We start from the raw sequence: 23,033 nt of genomic DNA on the forward strand, positions 1-23,033 counted from the left end.
TGTATTTTTTTTTCCTGTATTATGTATATTGAAAGAACAGATTATCTTGGCTCTTGAGTAATCAAGGGATTCTAGAACTTAAATGTACTATAGTAATTCATTTGCTTTATCCTGCATTATACTTAATATTGTAATTATCAACATATCAGTTATTACTGAAACATTTAAAATTTTTATTTTTTCCTCTCATTTTATGATGGTTATATCATGTACTCATTGCACGTTATAATTCTTAGTATTTAATTATCACTTAATCTTTATTTCAAAACTATATAGTCAAAATGTTCATAGTATGAGATTTTGTTGAACTTACTTTGTACTAGTATGACTGATTAAGTATAAGCATAATGTTATCACCAGAAATCAATTAAGTAATCTGAGAACTATGTTTTGTAGACAAATATGAAATGATAAAACCATTCACTGATGCTGATGAAAGCATTATGTACAGAGTGTGATAATGAACTGTGAATTGTTTTACACTGGTCCATGCAAGTTAAGCACAAAGTGTAAATATTTAGAAACATCTATAGCAGTCCAATATAGTACATGTAATTAGCATATTTTATAATTGTATCTATATCTGACAGATTGGAATTTTATACAAAAACAAAATGATTTCCTTATCAATACACTCTGAAAAGTACAGTTATACACAATCCCAGCCTTTGTCATACAACTGACAGCAATTAGATATTTGAAATAGGTGATTTAAAAGAGATAAATATATGTAGGTTAAACTAATGAAGTTTTCATAGAAAAGTTTTATGTGATCTAGACTTGGATTCATTTGTTTAGGCAGAGAAAGAAGGCAACACTAATAAAAAGAAACAACAAGAAGGAAACCTATCATCAAACTGATGTGGCCTAACTAGTAGATTTTTACTAGTTAGAAGAAAGAGAGTAAGATGGGGTGTGATCATTGTTCAAATGATTTGCATGCCAAGCTAAATAGCTAAGACATTTTTAGACAGATGATAGTCATTCATTCTACAAATGAGTTTGAGGAACTGTACTCTGCCTTAGTAGTGAATACTTTACAGAACAAAGGTTCAACTCTTTATTATGTAGGTTCTAGTGAAAAAGAAAGGAAAATAGAACATTAAACAAGTACATTTGTGGCTTATTAACAGGTAGTCATGTTGTGAAGAAAAGCAAATAAAGGTATTTTAAATGTATGGTCATTTCATTTTTCTGGGTTATTTTGTACATGAAGGCCATAAAACTTCCTTTGGTTTCCATTGCTTCTTATTTCTGGCAATATGCTATGGACAGATGCTTCTGTCTGTATATTGATAATCTAAAATTTGAGATTGTACATATTTCTTAACATGTTTTTGAAATGTTTTCTGTCAGTGTAGCATCTTGATTGATATATATTTTCATTGAATTTCAGACATCTCATAATGGTATTAGTTCTTACATGCCTGGTGTCCTCACTAGGGGCTTCCTCCCTCCCTTCCTCCTTCCGTCCTTCTTGTGTGATCCCCAGTCCATTTGTGAGTGCTGCTACTGCTTCTTTACCCTGTCATTGATTGTGGAGGAGCAAGGACAGCAGACCAGTAATTTGCCCTTTCATCTTGAAGTTCTCCATCCTTTCCTTCTGGCAATCACACATAATTTTAAGTCCTCACCCCTGTTGTCTACAGTTGCTATTTTAGGCAGACTGTTCACATAACTATTTCCTATAGTCCAGTCCTGACAGGTTGCAGCAGTGAGAGAGACAGGAACTAGTTGCCTTAAGTGGTTCCCTAGCTGATAAACTGACAATAATTTTAGCTCCCTCTTTATTTCTCTTTTTCATTGTCACTGGACTTTTCTCTCTGTAAATTGTCCATTACTTGATTATGTCTTTAAAGTTTTCTCAAATTGTCTAGTCCATCGATAACATTTTTAAGTTTATTATAGTTCATTTACACCCATTATCATTTCTTTTTGCATATATATTTTCTGATATTAGAGTAGATGTGGTTAGAGAAACATATATTTAAACCTCCCATTGTTTAGGCTTAAGTCGTGTGTGTATATATGTGTGTGGATGAATATGTGTGTGGATGTTCAAGGAAGCCAGAACTCAGTGTTGGGCATCAGTCATGCTTCACTTTATTTTCTGAGACGGAATCTCTTCCTGAGCCCAGAGTTTACCAATTTGGCTAGACTGGCTAGCCAGCAAACCCAAGGATCCATCTGTCTCCACGTCCCCAGCGCTAGGAGTACAAGTGTGCACTTCCATTACCTGCATTTTATGTGGGCTCTGGGGTGCCACACTCAGGTCTTCATGCTTGTACATCAGGCACTTTGCCCACTGAACCAACTCCCTAGCCTCTCAGTCTTCCTAGTAACCTGATCCAAACCTTTAATTAACATTGGTTATAAAATAATTTAAGACTCTGATGCTAATGTGCAGTAGTTCTTGTTATTACTATTGTATTATTTACCTTACAAGTTAATATGGTTTCATTATGTAGAAATTATTCAAACTATAATTTAAAGGATTTGTTTAATTAATTAATTCAAGGTTATGAGCAAATGACTGCTGTATGAGGTTTTCTGTAGAATTATTTTAAGTAAAATACCAAGCTGTCTCAAAATTAATTAACATGTAATAGAAGTATTACTCATTCTTTCAGTAATCTAGAGAGTAGTTAATTCACATTGGATTCATTTAGTATGATAACTCTTACCCATACCTCAAGACATAATTTATTTTCTCTTGGGCCTTTGAAACTCTCCAAGAATTGTTCCTCATTCTATTCTTCTATATTGTTTTTAATGCATTAGATTAGTTATGGGATTTCTCATCATGTTGTAAATATTACTTTTTCCACTGGGTGTGTTGGTGCACACTTTTAATCCCAGTACTCGGGAGGCAGAGGTAGGAGGGTTGCCGTGAGTTCGAGGCCATGCTGAGAATTCCAGGTCAGCCTGGGCCAGAGTGAGACCCTACCTCAAAAAAAAAAAAAAATACATATATATATGTGTGTGTGTGTGTGTGTATATATATATATATATATATATATATATATGTGTATGTATGTATGTATGTATGAATGAATGAATGAATGAATGAAAGAAACAGATTCCTAATCACCATAATCAGTCCTAGTCATAAGTTATGATAAATTCTGGGATTATTTTTGCTTAAGAGTAATACATTTTAATAATGCAGTATTTAATTTTTTTAAGTTAAATCTTTTTGAAGTAACAATTACTACTTAGGTTTGTAATTACACTGCAAGTCTATGCTATTTTTGAAGATGTGTAAAAATAATTTTTAATATTATTTTAGATTTGTCATGTATTTACTTATGTATTTATTTATTTATTTATTTTGAAGGATCAAAGTAACAATGAAATTATGATTGGAGTGATGTCAGGAGGAATTCTGATTTATAAGAATAGGGTTCGAATGAATACCTTTCCATGGTAAGAATCCTGTCAGTATTTACGCTTTTTACCATTGTGTTAGCAGGTATAATACTTTAAATAGTTTTTGAGGCATTTTAATGTTGTTAGCTTACCTTTGTGGCACAATTTATACCTTTTCTTAGGAACCTATAAGAAGATACTGAGACAACTTATATCAAAGCTACTTCTTAAAAATATTAACTATGAATTTTTCTCTTATAAAATCTCTAAATGTATGCCATAATAAAATTATAGTATTTACGTTGTGTTTGCTACCATATTAATTACTGTCCATATTATATTTTATTTAAATACATTGATTGGAATGCTAGTATATTAGCTGAAATATGGACACAGCTACTAATCTATTAACCCAGTGTTGCTGTTGTTTAAATTAGTACAGGTGTATGCTGGGTCAATAAAGAATAACCCTCTTGTTTCTTCTGTCTTATTGCTGTGCTGGTTGTCCTTGCCCTCGCTATCTGGATGGGTCACCATTATCTCTTGTGTATCCCAAAACAGGGAAAAAGGGAAAGCATCTTCCACTTCCCTTTAATTGGATAACTTCAAAAGTCTAAAAATCATGTTGATCATATCACTTGCTTATCTAGCTTGATTTTTGTGCTTTATGTAGTTAATATTATTCAAGGATTTATTTTTGTTTTTTAAATACAGTGAATTTCTTTAGGTGAAGAAACAAAAACAATCAATACATTATATCAATCCGTTTCTTTTATATAGCTCCTAAAAGATTTGATCCTGATCTTTCAATATCAATTATTTTTAAATTTTTATTTAATTTATGTGTGTGTGCACACACACACATGCACATGCCAGGGCTTCTTGGCTTCTTTTCACTGAAAAGAAATGCCAGACACTCGTGATACTTTTTACATTCCTCTTACATGGGTAGCTTGGGAATTGAACTTGGGTTGGCAGGCTTGGTGAGCAAGCATCTTTGAGCCATCTTCCCAGGCTCCTATCACCCATTATTTTTATGAGCTTTTAAAACTAGTTAATTTCATAACACTTTAGTACAGCTATGATAGCTAACAAGTAATTATCTTAGGAAACTACAACTTTGCTTTAAAAAAGGAGCTCAAGGGCTAGAGAGATGGCTTAGCGGTTAAGCGCTTGCCTGTGAAGCCTAAGGACCACGGTTCAAGGCTCGGTTCCCCAGGTCCCACGTTAGCCAGATGCACAAGGGGGCGCACGCGTCTGGAGTTCGTTTGCAGAGGCTGGAAGCCCTGGCACGCCCATTCTCTCTCTCTCCCTCTATCTGTCTTTCTCTCTGTGCCTGTCGCTCTCAAATAAATAAAAAATAAATTTTTAAAAAATTTAATAAAAAAAAAAAGGAGCTCAAGCCAGATGTGGTGGCACGTGCCTTTAATCCCAGCACTCGGGAGGCAGAGGTAGGAGGATTGCCATGAGTTCAAGGCCACCCTGAGACTCCATAATGAATTCCAGGTCAGCCTGGGCTAGAGTGAGATCCTACTTCAGAAAAACAAAAAGAGCTCGAGATGGATTAGTGGGTGTTTGCTGTGCAAGCATGAGAACCTGAGTTCAACACACACCTGTGATCCCAGAACTGGGGATGTGGAGACAGGTTCACAGGAGCTCACTGACACGCTCGTCTTGCTTGCTAATGGGTAAACTCTAGGTTAATTGAGAAACCCTATTGCAAGCAAGTTCCTTTAACCTCTCCAGCTCCCAAGACCCTATTTCAGAAAAATAGCTTGAAGAACAGTTGAGGAAGATAGTCAATGTTGACCTCTGCCCTGTACAAACAAACACACATACAAATACAGATGTGTGCACACACACAAAAGCTGAGCATGGTGGTACATGTCCATAATCCCAGCACTTCAGAGGTGGAGTAAGGAGGAGTATATTTCAAAGACAACTTGGGCCATTTAAGACCATAAGCCCCCCCCCCCATAAAAACTTTGCTGAAAAAAGATAAAGCTTTTAAAGTCACCAAAATATGAACAGTGCATAAGTAATTATAAAATGGGCCTGGAGAAATGGCTTAATGGTTAAGGCACTTGCCTGCAAAGCCTAAGGACCCAGGTTCGATTCCCCAGTACACATGTAAGCCAGATGCACAAGGTGGCACATGTTTGTTTGCAGTGGCTAGAGGCTCTAGCAACCCCTTCTCTCCTCTTCTCTCCTCTCTTCTCCTCCCCTCCCTTCCTCTCCCCTCTCCCCTCCCCTCTCCTCTCCTCTAAGAAAATTATAGAATGAAACCACCTGAGTTTAAATCTCTAAATCTTACATAAAAAACTGAGCATGGCCATACATGCCTGGAACCCCATTCCCACAGTAAGGAACAGAAACCCAGAAATTGCTAGGGCTCTTGAAAAACAGAAAATCTGGTGTCAGTAAAAGACTGGCTCAAGTAAGAATGGGCAGAAGAGGGCTGGAGCAACTTCTTCTGTGGCCACCACAGGCAATCACTGCCTCCTGCAGGTGGTTTCTGCCTGTCCCCATCCCTGCTCCCATGGTACCATAAAGGCATATATACTTGCCTACACCACACACACACATACACACACACCCTACATCACATACACAAGTGGAAATTTTTTTTTTTTAATTTGTAAAAAGGGCTGGAGAGATGGCTTAGTGGTTAAGCGCTTGCCTGTGAAGCCTAAGGATCCTGGTTTGAGGCTCGATTCCCCAGGACCTACATAGGCCACATGCACATGATGATGACACATGCGTCTGGAGTTCCTTTGCAGTGACTGAAGGCCCTGAGGTGCCCATTCTCTCTCTCCCTTGTTCTCTTTCTATTGCTTTCAAATAAATAAATAAATAAAAGTTTTTAAAATGCAACAAATTTTAAAAAATGCTTTTGAAAAAAAGGGCTAGAGAAATGGCTTAGTGGTTAATGTGCTGGCCTGTGAAGTCACAGCTACAGTATTCATAACAAAATAAGTTCCATAGGATGGAACTGATAATCTTTTCCACCCCACACCTTATGGCCCTACCAATAAGGCCTCTTACATAATAACAGAATTGCTGCTGAAAAGCAGCAAGGTTCAGGCTATTTAAAGTCTAGCAAAACTGTAAAACAATAGGAAAGACAAAATAAGTGTGCTTAGGAATATTACAGCTTCTCATACCTACAATTTGTTTATAACATACAGTAAAGAAAGCTGCTTCTGGTCTTGCCAGAAAAACATAAAACTTCAACTAAAGGTACAAAAATCCCAGTTCCTTTTATCCATAAGTCATATCTGGTATTTACTCAACAGCAAATTACAAAGCATGTTGAAAGGCAAAATAAAATCAGAGGCAAAGAAAATCTTCAAAGAAACATTCTGTCTAAACTCCTTCTCCCCCACCCCCCAAATAGGTAAAAATGGACTCTTTTCAGAAATCGTGAAGCCAGAAGTATTGAAAAGTGTTCAGATGAAAAATCTCAACAACCTAGAACCTTACATTTGCCCTTAAGAGGCAAGCAGGAGTTAAGGGAATTTGTTGACTGTAGACCTTCCTTAGGAGAAATGTTAAAGTTCCTTAAATGCCAGGCTTGGTGGCACACGCCTTTAATCCCAGCACTAGGGAGGCAGAGGTCGGAGGATCACCGTAAGTTCAAGGCCACCCTGAGACTACATAATGAATTCCAGGTCAGCCTCAGCTAGAGTGAGACCCTACCTCAAAAAAACAAAAACAAACAAACAAAAAAAAGGTTTCTTAGAGGGGCTGGAGAAATGGCTTAGTGGGTAAAATGTTTGGTATGCAAGCATGATAACTTGAGTTTGGATCCTCAGAATTCATGAAAAATCATGAGCACAGTGGTGCTTGACTGTGATGCCAGTCCTGGGGAAGTGGGCAGAGGAGGATCCCTATGGCATGCTGATGTGGTAGTCTTAGCAGCATTGGTCAGCTATCAATTCAGCAAGAGATGCTGTCTCAAACATGTGAAGAGAGACTGAAAAAAACACCTGAGGCCAACCCCTGCCTTCCACATACACATGCTCACATGCATAATCATCTACATATACACTTGTGCCCGCACATGCAAACACATACACACACATAAAAAAAATTAAAAAATTCCTCAGAGGAAAAAAAATTAAGTTGAATATTTTTTAAATATTTATTTATTTTTTGAGAGGGAGACACACACACACACACGTATATATGTATATATATGGGGGGCAGTTGGCACACCAGAGCCTCTAGCCATTGCAAATGAACTCCAGACACATACACCACCTTCTGCATCTGGCTTATGTGGGTATTGGGAAATTGAACCTGGGTCCTTAAACTTTGCAGGCTTAACCACTTAACCATCTCTCCAGCCCCCAAATGGATATTTGAAACAATTTTGGCCGTATAATTTATATACGCTATAAATTCACTTATTAAGATATACAATTCAAAGCCAGGTGTGGTGGCACTTGCCTTTAATCTCAGCACTTAGGAGGTAGAGGTAGGAGGATCACTGTGAGTTCGAGGCTACCCTGAGTCTACATAGTGAATTTCAGGTCAGCCTGGGCAAGACCCTACCTCCAGGAACCAAAAAAAGAAAGAAAAATAAAGACAATTCAGGGGTTGGAGAGATGGCTTAGCTGTTTAGTCACTTACCTGCAAGGCATAATGACCCAGGTTTGATTCCCCAGTAACCATGTGAAGCTAGATACACAAAGTGGCACATGCATCTGAAATTCACTTGCAGTGGCTGAAGGCCCTGGTACACCCACTCCTATTCTTACTCTCATTTTCTCACTGTCTCTGCCTGCAAATAAGTAATTTTTATCAAATGACATATAAGTCAGTGTTTTGTTAGATTTTTATGGTATGCAACATCTTCATAATTTTGAATCATCTTCATAATTCCCAAAAAAGAAAGTTTTTTTAGTTCTTTTTTGTTGTTTGTTTTTTGAGGTAGGATCTCCCTCTAGCTCAGGCTGACATGGAATTCCCTATGTAGTCTCAGGGTGGCCTTGAGCTAATGGCGATCCTCCTCCTCTGCCTCCCTAGTGCTGGAATTAAAGGTGTGCACCACCACGCCCAACCTGAAAAGAAAGTTTTTAATTGTTATGAATCACTCCTTTGTTTCCTGCTCACCCCTAGGCCTAGGTAGTCACTAATTATTTTCTTTCTCTGTAAGATGGCATTGATTCTGGTTATTCCCAAGTGAGTTCATAAACCATGTAATTGTTTATGAGTGTCTCATTTAGCATGTCTTTTGTGGTTCACTTCTGTTGTAGCATGTGCCAGTATTGCATTCCTTTTTATTGCTCAATAAAGTTTGATCTGTGGTTACACCACATTTATCAATTCACAAGATATGCCTTTTGGCTATTAAGACTAAATGTGATAGATTAAGACAGATGTCCCTTGGAGGCTCATGTGTTTTGAATGCTTGGTCCCTAGCTAGTATCTATTGGGAAGGTGGAGCCTTGCTGCAAGGAGGTGTGTTGCTGGGGGCAGACTTTGAGGTGTTATAGCCAGCTCCCCCTTGCCAGAGCTCGGCTCAGTCTAGATGCTGTCATTCAACAGCATTTGTTGTGGCAAGACATTATATCCAGCCTATGCTCTACCATCCTTTCCCTGCTATCATACTGCTGCAAGCTTGCAAGCTGAAATAAACTTTCCTCCCATTTGCTGCTTTTGGTTGGGTGTTTTGTCCCAGCAACACAGAGGTAATTACATTAATGACCCTCAATATTTGTGTATAAACTTGTTTGGAGTTATATTTTCATTTCTTTCAGGCATATACAAAATAATGGAATTTCTGGGTTTGCCAGACTTTTTTCATATTCAGCTACATCCCTTTTCATACCTGTTGCTGGTGATATATGCTATGTAAATTTTCCCACTTAATCTCATTGTAGATTGTGTTAGAATTTCCTCTATAACTAACAATGTTGAATATGTTTCCATATGCTTATTATTATTTTATCTTCTTTGAATTACTCAAATGGGATTAAAAAAATAATGTATGTACTGTTACATGTGATATATAACAGATGAAGGTCAATGCATGAAAAAGATAAACCAAGCATATAAAGACCAAAGGAAAACTATTATAGTTAGCTTATACAAAATAGATTTTATTCAGAGCTGGTTATTTTTCTAAAAAATTATAATAGCTATAGATACTGAATAAAGTCATGTAGAATATATTTATAAGAAAACACAAGTTTTATACACAGCAGTCTTACACTAAAGGACATAAAATAAGTAAATTTTTAACACAGGGGGGTTTTGGGTTTTTTTTTTACTTATGATTTGTATTGAAGACTAAACAACTGTGTTATTACTTCTCTTAAAATTTTAATTAAGGTTTAATTTTATTTTAAAGTAAATTTGGGGGATGGAGAGATAGCTTAGTGATTAAGCGCTTGCCTGTGAAGCCTAAATACCCTGGTTCGAGGCTCAACTCCCCAGGACCCATGTTAGCCAGATGCATAAGGGGGTGCACACGTCTGGAGTACGTTTGCAGTGGCTGGAGGCCCTGGCGCACCCATTCTCTCTGTGTGTCTCTCTCTGCCTCTTTCTCGCTCTGTCTATTGCTCTCAAATAAATAAATAATAAATAAACAACAATAACAAAAAGTTAGCTCTCTTAAAAAAAAAAAGAAAATTAAAGTAAGTTTTATTGCATGTATATTTTAGATAGAAAGTTTTGAAATTTATATGCTGATAAATTTTCTCTTATCACATAGATTTTAATTTTTCATGAAGCATCATAACCTTTATATCATTGATACATATATGTAGAATATATGAAGTAAACATATACTTAAATGATTATTTCTGTAAAATTTTCTGATCCATTAATATTTTTGTCTTTAGTCTGCATCTTAAAATATCTAATTCTTCTTTGTTCAGGTTGAAGATTGTAAAAATTTCTTTTAAATGCAAACAATTTTTCATTCAACTTAGAAAAGAATTGGTGAGTATTAATTGATCTAATTGGTGATATAAATGAAGTCTTTTAAGAGGTCTCGTCATTCCTGTCAGACCTTTTCTACCACTACAAGTGAAGCAGCAGCAGATACTCCTAGTTGTTACCTACTGGCAATGCATTCATTTTTTACCCTACGTATATTTGTGTATCTAGTATGTCTGTGGTTCCGGTTTAAAGTTCTAGACATCTCCTTTATTACTTGAACTTAGAAATGATTTTTTAAATTACTTTATTACTTGAACTTACAAATGATTTTTCTTACAAACAATATTCATTATTAAACTCAGGATCTATTCAAAAGGGCAATTTCTTTTTTATCCTAAATAGTACTTTCTTTCATAGATGAGCTCATTTCATTTAAGAACTCTTTTAAGTATTTATTTAGCTTCTAGTTCCTGAACTTAATCAGACATCTCCCCCTTGTGTTGCAACAGTAATGGCCTTTTTAATGTTAAGTACAACAAATTGAGTTGTCATGGAAATACCTTCATCTTGTGAATGATTTTATCTGTTTGATCAAATTAAAGTAACATTGCCTGATGTGTAATACATGCTAAAATCCCAACCACACAGGAGTACCAAACATTTGAGGCCAGATCCTGTCACAAAATGATACACATGTACATATGTACATACATACATACGAAAACAAAGTAACCTTTCAAGATAATATGTTTTTAATACTTAAAATTTAGAAAATGTAGTTGAGTCAGTTGCATTTTATCAAAGGATATTGTTGGGCTGAAGGGATGGCTTAGTGGTTAAGGTATTTGCCTGTAAAGCCAAAGGACCTAGGTTCAATTCCCCAGGACCCACGTTAGCCAGATGCACAAGGGGGTGCACACATGTAGAGTTCGTTTGCAGTGGCTGGAGGCTTGTTGCACCCATTCTCTCTCTTCTTCTCTCCCTCCTTCTTTCTCTGTCAGATAAATAAATAAATATTTTAATAAAAAGGATATTGTCCTACTATGGCCATGGCTTGTCATTTATGTTCACAAACTATGGAGGATATTTTAAATAGAATTTTTATTAAAATAAACAGTACAAAAAAGTACTTAGACCTTTGATATACAGCTGTGCATATCTGTATATTATCATCTCTCAGGTTAATTTAGAAAATATTACCTAATAATGTTGCTACTAGAGCAATGCTTACTTCTAGCAATTAACCATCCAAAAGATAAATATTCTCATTTGTACTACCATAGATTAGTTTGCATATTTGTGAAAATTAAACCATAATAGCATATTCACATTTATACTTGCGTTCTTTTCCTTAACACTGAGTTTGAAATTTATATTTTTACAGTGACGTACATGCTTATTGGTCTTAGTTATTGGACTTGGTTTGTTCCATTACATTCACTGAATGCTAATATCATTCATTCTTCTTCAGTTAGTGAATACTTTGCCATTTCCCACTTGGGAATATTATGAATAATTTTGCTAATGAACATTCTTATACATGGTTCAGTAAATATTCAGAGAAATAAAGTAAGTAAATCTTGTTATCTGAAAACAAGAAGACAGATATTTTCCCTTTTAGGGGGAGGTGTTGAGGCAGGGTCTCATTGTAGCCTAGGCTGAGATGGAACTCATTCTGTAGCCCCAGACTGGTCTGAAACTCACAGCAATCTTCCAACCTCAGCCTCCCAAGTGCTGGGATTATAGATGTGAGCTACTATGCCAAGCTTTAACATGCATGACTAACTAGGCTCAGTGGTTAAGAGTGCTTGCTGTGCTGGGTGTGGTAGCACACACCTTTAATCCCAGCACTTTGGAGGCAGAGGTAGGAGGATTGCCCTTAGTTGGAGGCTACCCTGAAGACTACATAGTGAATTCCAGGTCAGCCTGGGCTAGAGTAAGACCCTACCTCAAAAAATAAAAAAAGAGTGCTTGCTGCACAAGCATGAGAATCTGAGTTTGAGCTTCACATAAAAACACATAAAAAACAAGGAATGGCCTCACAGGCCTATAACCCCGGTGCTAAGGAGGGTAGATACAGGAGGACCACAAGGGCTCACTGTAAGCCAGTATCTGTGAGAAGCTGTAAGCTCCAGGTTTAATTAGAGACCCTGTTTCATAAGAGCAGTAGAGGAAGACATCTGACATCCTTCCTGACCTGCTCCTGTGTGTGTACACAAATAATAATAATAATAATAATAATAATGTTGTAGAAATGAATTTTTCTAACTTAACTATCATTATGGTACTAGTGTTAATAGAAATAATACTTACAATATCAAATATTTGTCAACAAGTTTTTAATGTTTAATCTTCACACTTGTCTTCCGAGGTAGTACATCTATTAGCACTGTTTACCTTCAGTAGCAATAGCAACAACATAGGGTAAATATAAAGACAGTCTACAGGGGGATTCTGCAGAAAGTCACACTGCTGATGTTTTCTATGTGAAATACATCCTTGTTTCTAAATATCCAGATTTATAACCAAGTGTGGTGATACATGCCTGAAATCCCAGGACACAGCCAACCAGCCAGTACATGAATGAATCACTGTACCACAGCTGTGTGGATATATATCAGAAACATAATGAACAAAAAGAAGGCCAGCATGAAGACACATATGTGTAACCCTATGTAGACAAGGTTCAACAAGTGTTAAATGAATTGTGGTCATGATAGTCAGAAGAGTTGTTATCTTTGAAAGTTATCTGGTAGAAGCAGGGACGAAGGCTATTTCTGGGGTGGTTGTATAGTGATCTGTTCCTAATCTGAGTTGAGATTGAATGGTTACATTCATTAAGTGAAAATCAGAGCTATGTGCTTACAGGATATTTACTTCACTGTATATGTGGTTTACTTAGATAAATTATTTAGCAATACATGCTAAAAGAAAAACTAAAGAAATTAATCTAGCATAAATTAATTTAAGATTTTATTTCTGTAATACTGTTTAAAAGTGGTAAATATTCCTATTTACAATTGAGACATTTACAAATTCATAGATCTATGATTAACTTATGGGCAAGAATTATATATATATATTCTTATTTTTTTATTTTTTAATTTTTACTAACATTTTCCATGATTATAAAAAAAAAAAATCCCATGGTAATTCCCTCCCTCCCCACCCCCACACTTTCCCCTTTGAAATTACATTCTCCATCTATTACCTCCCCATTACAATCATTGTACTTACATATATACAATATCAACCTATTAAGTATCCTCCTCCCTTCCTTTCTCTCAGAATTATATTTTAAATCAATATCCTAACTAATATGCTGTGAAAACAGTCAAGTCTTAAATTTATTTCTAGCTATGATCAAGCATAGAAGTTATATAATTACTGAACGATGTCTGCATTTTGTAGGTCTTTTCATTTATTTCTCTGCTTTTTTGTTGAATCAAAGAGATCCAGAAGGTACTTACAAAGCTAGATTAGTTAGTCAAAAGTAAATTACATGGAGTATAAAGATTGATATTTTCCTGATATTCTCTGCATTTTGTCTTTTAATACAGCACGAGTCTAGAGAAACATTATTGGGATTTAATATGGTGAACTACAGAGCATGTAAAAATCTGTGGAAAGCATGTGTAGAACATCACACATTTTTCCGCTTGGACAGACCACTTCCACCTCAGAAGAACTTTTTTGCACATTATTTTACATTAGGTTCAAAATTCCGGTACTGGTAAGTATTACTTTTTAAAAAATTTTTATTTACTTATTTGAGAGCAACAGAGAGAGAGAGAATGAGCACGCCAGGACCTCCAGCCACTGCAGACGAACTCCAGATGTGTGCGCCCCCTTGTGCATCTGGCTAACATGGGTCCTCAGGAATCAAGCCTCGAACCAGGGTCCTTAGGCTTCACAGGCAAGCACCTAACCGCTAAGCCATTTCTCCAGCCCTAAGTATTACTTTTGTATTAAGCCTTTACTGTTGGATGTGTTTGCTTCCCTTTAAACTAAAGGTATAGTTATAGTCATAAAATTTTATGGAGTCCAAATCCTCATGGAGTCCAGCCAGTATGTCTGGATCAGTAGTTTCTGGTGGTACACATGAGGCTTGGGAAACTTGTAATTTCTACTGGATTTATAATTACTTATATGAAACTTTCTTTAGGACACATTTATTTTGTTTGCAAAACCTAATCTATATTCTATTTAAGTCTATAATTACTTTGGTTTTTCTTTTTAATTTGGAATTTTGCATATCTTGAGCTATCAAACCCTTTATTATAAAGAAATTTTTAAAAACCCATTAAAAAAATCTCAGGGTTTTTTTTGCCTAGTATTATTTTATTTATTTTTCCTTTAAAATAATTTTTTGGTTGACACATATTGAAGAACACTGGCTTCTTAATTGTATGTAGCATGTAACTATCAGACCAGCATATTGGTATATCCATCCTTCCTTGATGTTTCTCTCTATTGGTTATTTTGAATTTTACATTTTATTGTTGTCAGTCATAGCTACCCTACTGTCTACTGTGCATTAGAAATTATTCTTCCTAATCTGCTATACCCTTTGACTTAGGTTTATTGATATTTTTCATTTTTATTCTAAATGCAACTATTTTTGAAGAGGCAACAAAATATGAAGAAACTCTGTTTTAGCTATACAATTTCTAAAGGCACATAAAAGCTGCTTTTTAAAAAGTATATAGTTGCACATGTGTGTGTACAGGTACATCAGAGTCTCTTACCACTATAAACAGACAAAGACACATGCGCCAGTTTGGTGTTACATGGGGGTGGGGGACTCAAACTTAGGCTGACAGGATTTGTAAGCAAGCACCTTTAACTATAGGGCCACCTTTCCAGCCCCCAGAGCTATTTACACTCAGATTTACCACATGGGAGCTCTCACTAACTGGAGGCCTGCTACCTGTGTAATTTCTTTAAACTTGGGGTAGCCATGACTATAACTCTCTCTATTACTCATTTCTCCACTGAGTTTCTTGACCTCTGCTTTGATATTTTCTCACTTATTCTTCCTTCAAAGCCTCCATTTAATTTACAGTTTAAAATATAGTCCTTGCGGTTGTACTCGTCTTTCCCAAGAAAACCTCAATTGCTCTTAAATGAACCTTCTAAACTATGCAGTGTTATCACATGAGAGCATGTTTCCTAAATCCCACAATTTGTGATTTCTCCCTAAGTACACTTAATAATTCAGAATTTATCTTTCTTGAGTCTGTCTCTATCAATTCTTTGTTAAAGGTAGGGCAGGTCCAAAACTTTGGGTTCATCCTGAACCCCAAAATCTTGTACCAATATTATCTGGAAGAGTTTGCATAGTCAAGGTATTACTTATTCTTTAAATGTTCGGTAGAATTTATCATTTGTTCCTTCTGTGGCATTTTTATTTATAGGAAGAATTTTTTGGCATTTTTTTTCTTTTTTGAGAGAATTGGGTGTGCCTTGCGCCACCTAGTGGGAATGTGTGGCCTTGCGCTTGCCTCACCTTTGTTCACCTGGTTAACATGGGATCTGGAGAGTTGAACATGGGTCCTTTGGCTTGCGCCTTAACCGCTAAGCCATCTTTCCAACCCCATTTATAGGAAGATTTTGAACACTACACTCAAACTATTCAATGGATAAGCCAATTCAGTTTTCCTTTGTTTCTGAGCAGGCACTGATTGTGTCTTTCAAAGAGCTTTTACATTTCACATAAGATGTTGACTTTATTATCATAAAGTTCCTAATCTTCTCCATTATCTTGTTAATATCTTTAGTATCTATAGTAATATCACTTTTCATTCTTGATATTGAGAATTTGTGTCTTCTCTTTACCCTGATAACTCCTGCTAGAATTATATCTGATTGTTTTCTTTTTTTTGTTCCCAAGGTAGGGTCTCACTGTAGCCCAGGCTAATCTGGAATTCACTATGTAGTCTCAGGCTGGCCTCAGACTCAAAGCCATCCTCCTACCTATGTCTACCAAGTGCTGGGATTAAAGGTGTGTGCCATCATGGCCAGCTGGATTAATTATTATTATTATTTTTTTTAAATTTATTTATTTGAGAGCAATAGACACAGAGAGAAAGACAGAGAGGGAGAGCGAGAGAGTAGGCGCGCCAGGGCTTCCAGCCTCTGCAAATGAACTCCAGACGCATGCGCCCCCTTGTGCATCTGGCTAACGTGGGACCTGGGGAACCGAGCCTCGAACCGGGGTCCTTAGGCTTCACAGGCAAGCACTTAACCGCTAAGCCATCTCTCCAGCCCTGGATTAATTATTTTTAAACAGTGTATATGCCATATAAAACTTTTCTTTGGGCTTACATAACTTGTGGACTAGCCTTTGTCTACTAAGTTCTGATGTTGAAGGAGGTAGCTGAAAAATATTAAGTGCAGTCAGCTTGCCATTGAAGTCCAAAGTCGGCATAATAGACATTATTCAGGGCACAAAACTTCAGGTACTACATCTCTGAACCCTTGACAAATACATGCATTAATAGCAAAATTAAGCTAGCCAAGAGTTCGGGCCACAATAAATCAAGAATAATCTTGGTAAAAGCATGAGAATACAAAATTAAGTCCTTTAAATAATTAATTTTTGACAACTGTGAGAATGATAACCAGGTACTAGACTTCAAATGGCATAAGCTTTTACAAAGTGAAATAAATAACACTTAAAGAGGAGGAAATATTTGATTCCCTTTGGACAAAATGCAGAATATATGATGTTATTTGTTAGTTGGCTAACTTCTTAATAGTGGTTAAGGCACTTGCCTGCAAAGCCAAAGGATCTTGGTTTGATTCCCTAAGACCCATATAAGCCAGGTGCACAAGGTGGTTCATATATCTGGAATTTGTAGTGGCTGGAGACCCTGGTGCATGCATATATTCTTCCTCCCTCCCTCTCCCCCCCCCCTTTGTGTGTGTCTCCCTCTCTCCTTCCTCTTTTCTCTCTCAAATAAATAAAAATAAAATATTTTTTAAAAAGAATAACAGTGCCCTAAGCATATCTGCTATAATCATGTTATGGTAAGATCTAGCTATTTCTGTATGCATACACAAGGAATTCTGAACTATTTCTACCTTCTTGTAGTGCTGATATATTAGTTAGGGTTATTGCTTAAAACTTTATCTTGTTTTTGTTATGCTTTTCTCTGTTACTTGAATCAATTACAGTAAATATCTGTGTATGTGTCTTAAGAGTTGGGATTTTCTTATTGCCCAAAAGATTATTATATACTGTCAGAATTTGGTATTCTGTGGTGGTTATACTTTTTCATTTTATTCTGATCCCTAAAGATTATATATAAGTACCACCATGCAGTATAAACTCATTAGGCATTCATTATTTCTGCTTTATTAGAAGTTCAGGTTGTTAGTATAGCCCCTTGAGTAAAGTGTTCATTCAAATCCGCTTCACTGGTTATTGATGTAACTGTCTGAGCTGAGTTAGGCAAACTGAAAGCCCTTTTGGTATGTCAAGCAAAAACCAATTCATTCATAGAATTGGTTGCACAAGTTGAGAGAGATTGGGAAAACAAGGCGTGGGCAGGGAAATACTGTGGAGAACCAAAATGCCAAATGGTGGTCACTTCTGAGCTGTAGTCCCCATATGTGCATCCACTACAGCACTTGAGAGCTGCTACCACATTTGGTCCTGGATCTCTCAGAGAAGTGCTGTTAGTGTTTCTCAGCATCCTTTGTTCCTGGGACTTCCAGAGAGCTACCTGCCTCTTCCAGCCTGCTCTTTTTCTCACCTTTTTTGCTTTTCACTTCTTATTCCTTTTCCATCTCCCTACACATGGTAAAAGCCTGAGTCAGGCGTGATGGCACATACCTTTAATCCCAGCACTCAAGAGACCGAGGTAGTAGGAGGATCTCTGAGTTCATGGCCACCCTGAAACTACATAGTGAATTCCAAGTAAATCTGGGCTAGAGTGAGACCCTACCCTGAAAAAATTTTTAAAAAGAAAAAAGAGGGCTGGAGAGATGGTTTAGTGGTTAAGTGCTTGCCTATGAAGTCTAAGGACCCCGGTTCGAGGCTCGATTCTCCAGGACCCACATTAGCCAGATGCACAAGGGGTTGCACACGTCTGGAGTTCGTTTGCAATGACTGGAAGCCCTGGCGCGCCCATTCTCTTTCTTTCTTTCTATCTGCCTCTTTCTGTCTCTGTCACTTTCAAATAAATAAAAATGAACAACAACAAAAATAATAAAATAAAATAAAATAAAAATAAAAAGAAAAAAAAAGCAGCCAAGGAACAAAACCTGACAGAAAGCCAAGTGGGAAAGGGATCTGCAAAGTGGAGAGTGTTCACTGCAAAGTGGAATGTGTTCATTCACAGCCCTCTATTCTAAATGTGGCAGAATACAGTAGGACAAAATTGGGGCCCATGAAAACTCAGTTCACATTAAACTAGTGACACAAGCCATATATATTAATAACTTCAAAAGTTAAGTTCTGTGTTTGAGTTAAGAAATTTAGAAACATGATGAATTGTCTTATAGATAAGGTAAGAATGACAGTATGGCAAATATTTAGCTGATCACAGTCTATCCTTAATATGTATGCACTTAAATAAAGATTGGCTTTCCCCATACTGATAAATAAGAATATTGACGACACTTGTCATATAAAATGTTGAAATATTATTACTAGGAAATGGAACTGAGAATATTACAAATATTATTAGAAGCATAGAAATATCTTGCACTCTTTTAACATATCCAAAGGATTAAAATTCACAAAGTTAGTTAGAACACACTGGTGTCACAGGAAGGAGATCTAATCCCTTTCATATCCGATGTGCTTGCTAGATAAATCATCCCAATACCTACGCTATTTCTGACCTTAATATTTCTTATATCCATGTATCAGAAACTCCCTTCACCTCTATGTGGAAGAAGGAAGTACTAGTTTTTGTATCCACGATAGCTAGCTGTAGAAAAGGAATAAATAGTTCTCCAAGATCCCATGTATTTTTGCCCCTTTATTAATGGAAACACTAGCTAAACCTCAGTCCTGCTGGAGAAGTCAAGGCTGGTGGAATTTATTTGATGTGGCTCATGGAAACCCATCTGTAACTCTTATCTACAGATATTACCTTAGTAGGGCATTATAGGGAAGAAATTCCTGTTATGCAAGATTATTTTTTTTCCTGCTCTCAATAAAGATGTGTCTGTGGGACAAGTCTTTGTTTATTGTTGTCATCAAAAACATCTTTTCTCTTACCAAATTGTAATACGGTCATGTTACTGGTTGTCATTGTACTGACCATTCTTTTTTTAAATAGTATTATGCATGTTTATGTATTTCAGTGGGAGAACCGAAGTCCAGTCTGTTCAGTATGGCAAAGAAAAGGCAAATAAAGACAGGGTATTTGCAAGGTGAGTCATTTTGTTTTTAGTGTTGTGATTTTTTTTAACAATTAAAATTTCTAGTAATGTTATCTAAATTATCTATTTTAATTATTAAATTAATTGTGAGCTGGTTTATTGATTCTTTTTACATATTTATGGGTATTAGTTATGTATCAATCACTATAGCTTTAAATAGATTAAATCAAGTATCAATATATTTTATTGAAAGATTGCCTTTTGTTAAAAATTTTTGAGAAATACAATATTTCATACATGACCTAGCCCATGTCTATATTTATTTAAATTATATGAAGAGATGTATATGTTGCCTTTGATTTGTTTGCCATTATCTTTATTGTTCTAGAATTTGTTAGAGCCAGTTTTAAGTGAGAGAAATGACAATCAGATTTTTAGAAAAATGCTTAAGGTTAGAGAATGAATTAATGATTGAGGACTGAGAAACTAGTGACCAGCTAGAAGGGAACTGTTGCAATGTGGGCACAAATGATAATAACCTGAACTAGGATTCTTGATGGGTGGAGTCTGGGACAAAGATGAAGAGACTGGCAGAAACTTATGACTAACTGCATACAGTATATATAATACATGCAAGAGTTTCTTAGCAAAAATTACTTAAGAGACACTAAAGCCCTCAAGAACTATGTTTGGCTTCTACTGTGATTAGAGTCTTGAGTGTTCATAAAGGAATTAAAGATGTGCTTTTAATTTCACTGTGTCCTGCTTTATATTTTTAGAAAAATAAGTATGTGGGTTTACTGTTTGATTTTTCTTCCCTCCAAAAGTAAGAATTGAATCTTTTTTCTAGCTGATAGTTCATTGTATTTCAAAACTCTAATCATGTCAAATTACTTGAAAAGTAATTATCATCCCAAAACAATCACTTATCAGCTTTGTGATACTTGTTCAAGATTTTGCAATGCACTCTTATGGAATTTTTTATGTGTATGTGTATATTTACTTCAAAATTATTTCATATATTTTATTGTTTGTTTTATCACTTATGCATCTTTCCTTTAATATTGAAAAAACTAGTCAAAATTGTGAGCAGTCTTCATAAAATTATATTTTACATAAAATGATTGAACTGCAGAATACCTCCTATTTCTTTTTCCTGCCTCCAGAGAAGCAGCTATTGCTAACACTATTTGAAGATGTTATAGTAATACGTACTGAGTACTTGTAAAAGTAAATAATAAGGTCTTGGTAGATAGCTTAACAGTTAGGGCACTTGTCCACAAAGTGTAAAGACCCAGGTTTGATTTCCCCAGTACCCACATAAAGCCAGATAAACAAAATGGTGTATGTGTCTGGAGTTTGTTTAGAGCGGCTAGAGGCCCTGGAATGCCCAATCTCTTTCTGTCTTTTTCTTTCTCCCTATCTATCTTCCTTTCTCTCTTTCAAATAAATTAAAGAAATAAAATACTTTCAGAAAAAAATTAATAAAAATAAATGATAGTACTATGAGTTTCTTGAAGCAAGGAGCTTTGAAATGAAGTTACTCATTTTTTTTATTTGAACAAGATTCTTCTAGAGTTATTTTTTATGCTGATTTGTCTATGAATAATAGTAATTTGTCTATGAATAATCTATTCACCAGGAAATCAGTCTATGAAAAAGCTTTGTGGGAAAGATTCAGCTATTTGGGACTATAGATAGAATCTTGCTTTGATAAATTTGCCTGAATTTAAATGTGATATCCACATCTGTTCAAAAAATTGATATCAATTTATTATATCTTGATATTAGATTTATGAGAGGGGAATTACCTTTTTCTCTATTAAATATAAGTGCCATATTAGTGCTTAATTTGGAAAAGGAAGAAAAGAAAACATAGAAATACTTACTAATCCTTATAGACATGACTAGTGAAATTTCTGAAAACACTCCCTTTTAACAGTGTTAGATACCACTGTGTCCAGTTAGAACACAGTACAGTTTTACACAAATTCTACTATTAAAATGTTTTCTGAGCTGGGAGTGGTGCCACATGCCTTTAATCCTAGCACTGGGGAGGTACAGGTAGGAGGATCATCATGAGTTTGAGGCCACTGTGAGACTACATAGTAAATTCCAAGTCAGCCTGGGCTAGAGTGAGACCCTACTTCCAAAAAGAAAAAAAAAAAAAGTTTTCTGGGAGTAGGGAGATAGTTCAGTGGATAAAGTGCTTGCCCACACAAACTTGAGGACTAGAGTTCAGATCCCCAGCACCTGAATGCCCGGTGGGTGTGACTGCACACTTGTAATCCTAGCCCTCTGGAGCCTACTAATTAATTAGATTAGCTGAGTTAGCAAGCCCTGGATCCAAATGAGAGACCTTGTCTGAGTAAATAAGGTGGAGAGTGATCAAAGAGGTTGGCCAACATGAGCCTCTGACTTTTAAATGTTATTGTAATGTTTTTGAGCATCAAATTTTAGAAATGGGCTATTAATACAATGGTATCTTCATTGTTCACTTTGTATATTAAGATGTTAACAGAGTATTTTATAAATTTACATTATTAAATATTAGATTTAGAATTTCAGTATTGTTATGATCTTCAAATCACTCATTTCTTTTGCTTTCCTTAAATTAAATGAATTTTTCTCAAAATAAGTCATCAGCTGGGGAGTTTTCCATTTTTTTGTGTAGCAGGATGCAGGGTTTTGTTTGTTTGTTTGTTTTTGAGGTAGGCTCAAACCTAGGGTTAGGTAAGCATTCTAACTCTGAGTTACATAACCAGTCTTAGGGAGGTATTTTAATAATTTCAATGACCTAATATATCCTCTGTGTCTGTAAGACTACACTTTTCTGGGATTGTTTATGTAAAAGCCTTACTAGGATGATCTGGTATATATCTATGCACATTTTTTTAATGATTTTAGCAATTATTAAGTTGTTTTGTAAACTGTTAGAGAATTCCAGAATTCTTGCCTTTCTCGGAATTTTAGTTGACGGTATAGTTAGAAAAGATTTATCCTTGTATTTTTATGTAATGAGATTTTTAAAATATTTTTTCTTATATATCAATTTTTAAATAGTTTTTGAACTTTTTTAGTTACGTAATAATACCTAAGAAGAGAGCAAAGCAGTGTTCTCATACAATAGAAAAGTGAGGTGCCATGGTTAGAAAAGAAACTCACCACATTACAACTGTATGGTATTTTTTTCTCTGAAATTTCCACACTCAACAGGAAACATAGACAGCAGCTTGAGTGGGTGGATCTCTGAGGTTAAAACTGTTAATAAAGTAAATACCTGAAATCAGTTTTAAATTCAGGACATTGCAGACATGTTTGTTTCATTTACCAGAACCAAGTATTCTGAAAGTTTTTACTAGGTGAGTATGCTGAATTTTTTTTTCTTGCTTAAAATGTTTCTTTTTTCCCTTTCCCTTAGAAAATGACAGTTG

General features: G+C 35.7%; 1 protein-coding gene across 4 annotated transcripts in view; it reads left to right on the top strand.

Annotated features, from left to right (window-relative positions):
* The window catches only part of Ptpn4 (protein tyrosine phosphatase non-receptor type 4), a 162,583-nt gene that overhangs the window by 83,858 nt on the left and 55,692 nt on the right, over positions 1–23,033 (top strand). For all 4 annotated transcript variants that reach the window (XM_045151248.1, XM_045151250.1, XM_045151249.1 and 1 more), the window contains exons 10-13: positions 3,338–3,426; positions 10,257–10,320; positions 13,821–13,993; positions 19,582–19,650. In XM_045151248.1, the coding sequence (XP_045007183.1) occupies positions 3,338–3,426; positions 10,257–10,320; positions 13,821–13,993; positions 19,582–19,650 (395 nt within the window). The remainder of the gene's footprint in view (positions 1–3,337; positions 3,427–10,256; positions 10,321–13,820; positions 13,994–19,581; positions 19,651–23,033) is intronic.

This window comes from Jaculus jaculus, chromosome 5 (assembly GCF_020740685.1).
Source record: "Jaculus jaculus isolate mJacJac1 chromosome 5, mJacJac1.mat.Y.cur, whole genome shotgun sequence".
NCBI lineage: Eukaryota > Metazoa > Chordata > Mammalia > Rodentia > Dipodidae > Jaculus > Jaculus jaculus.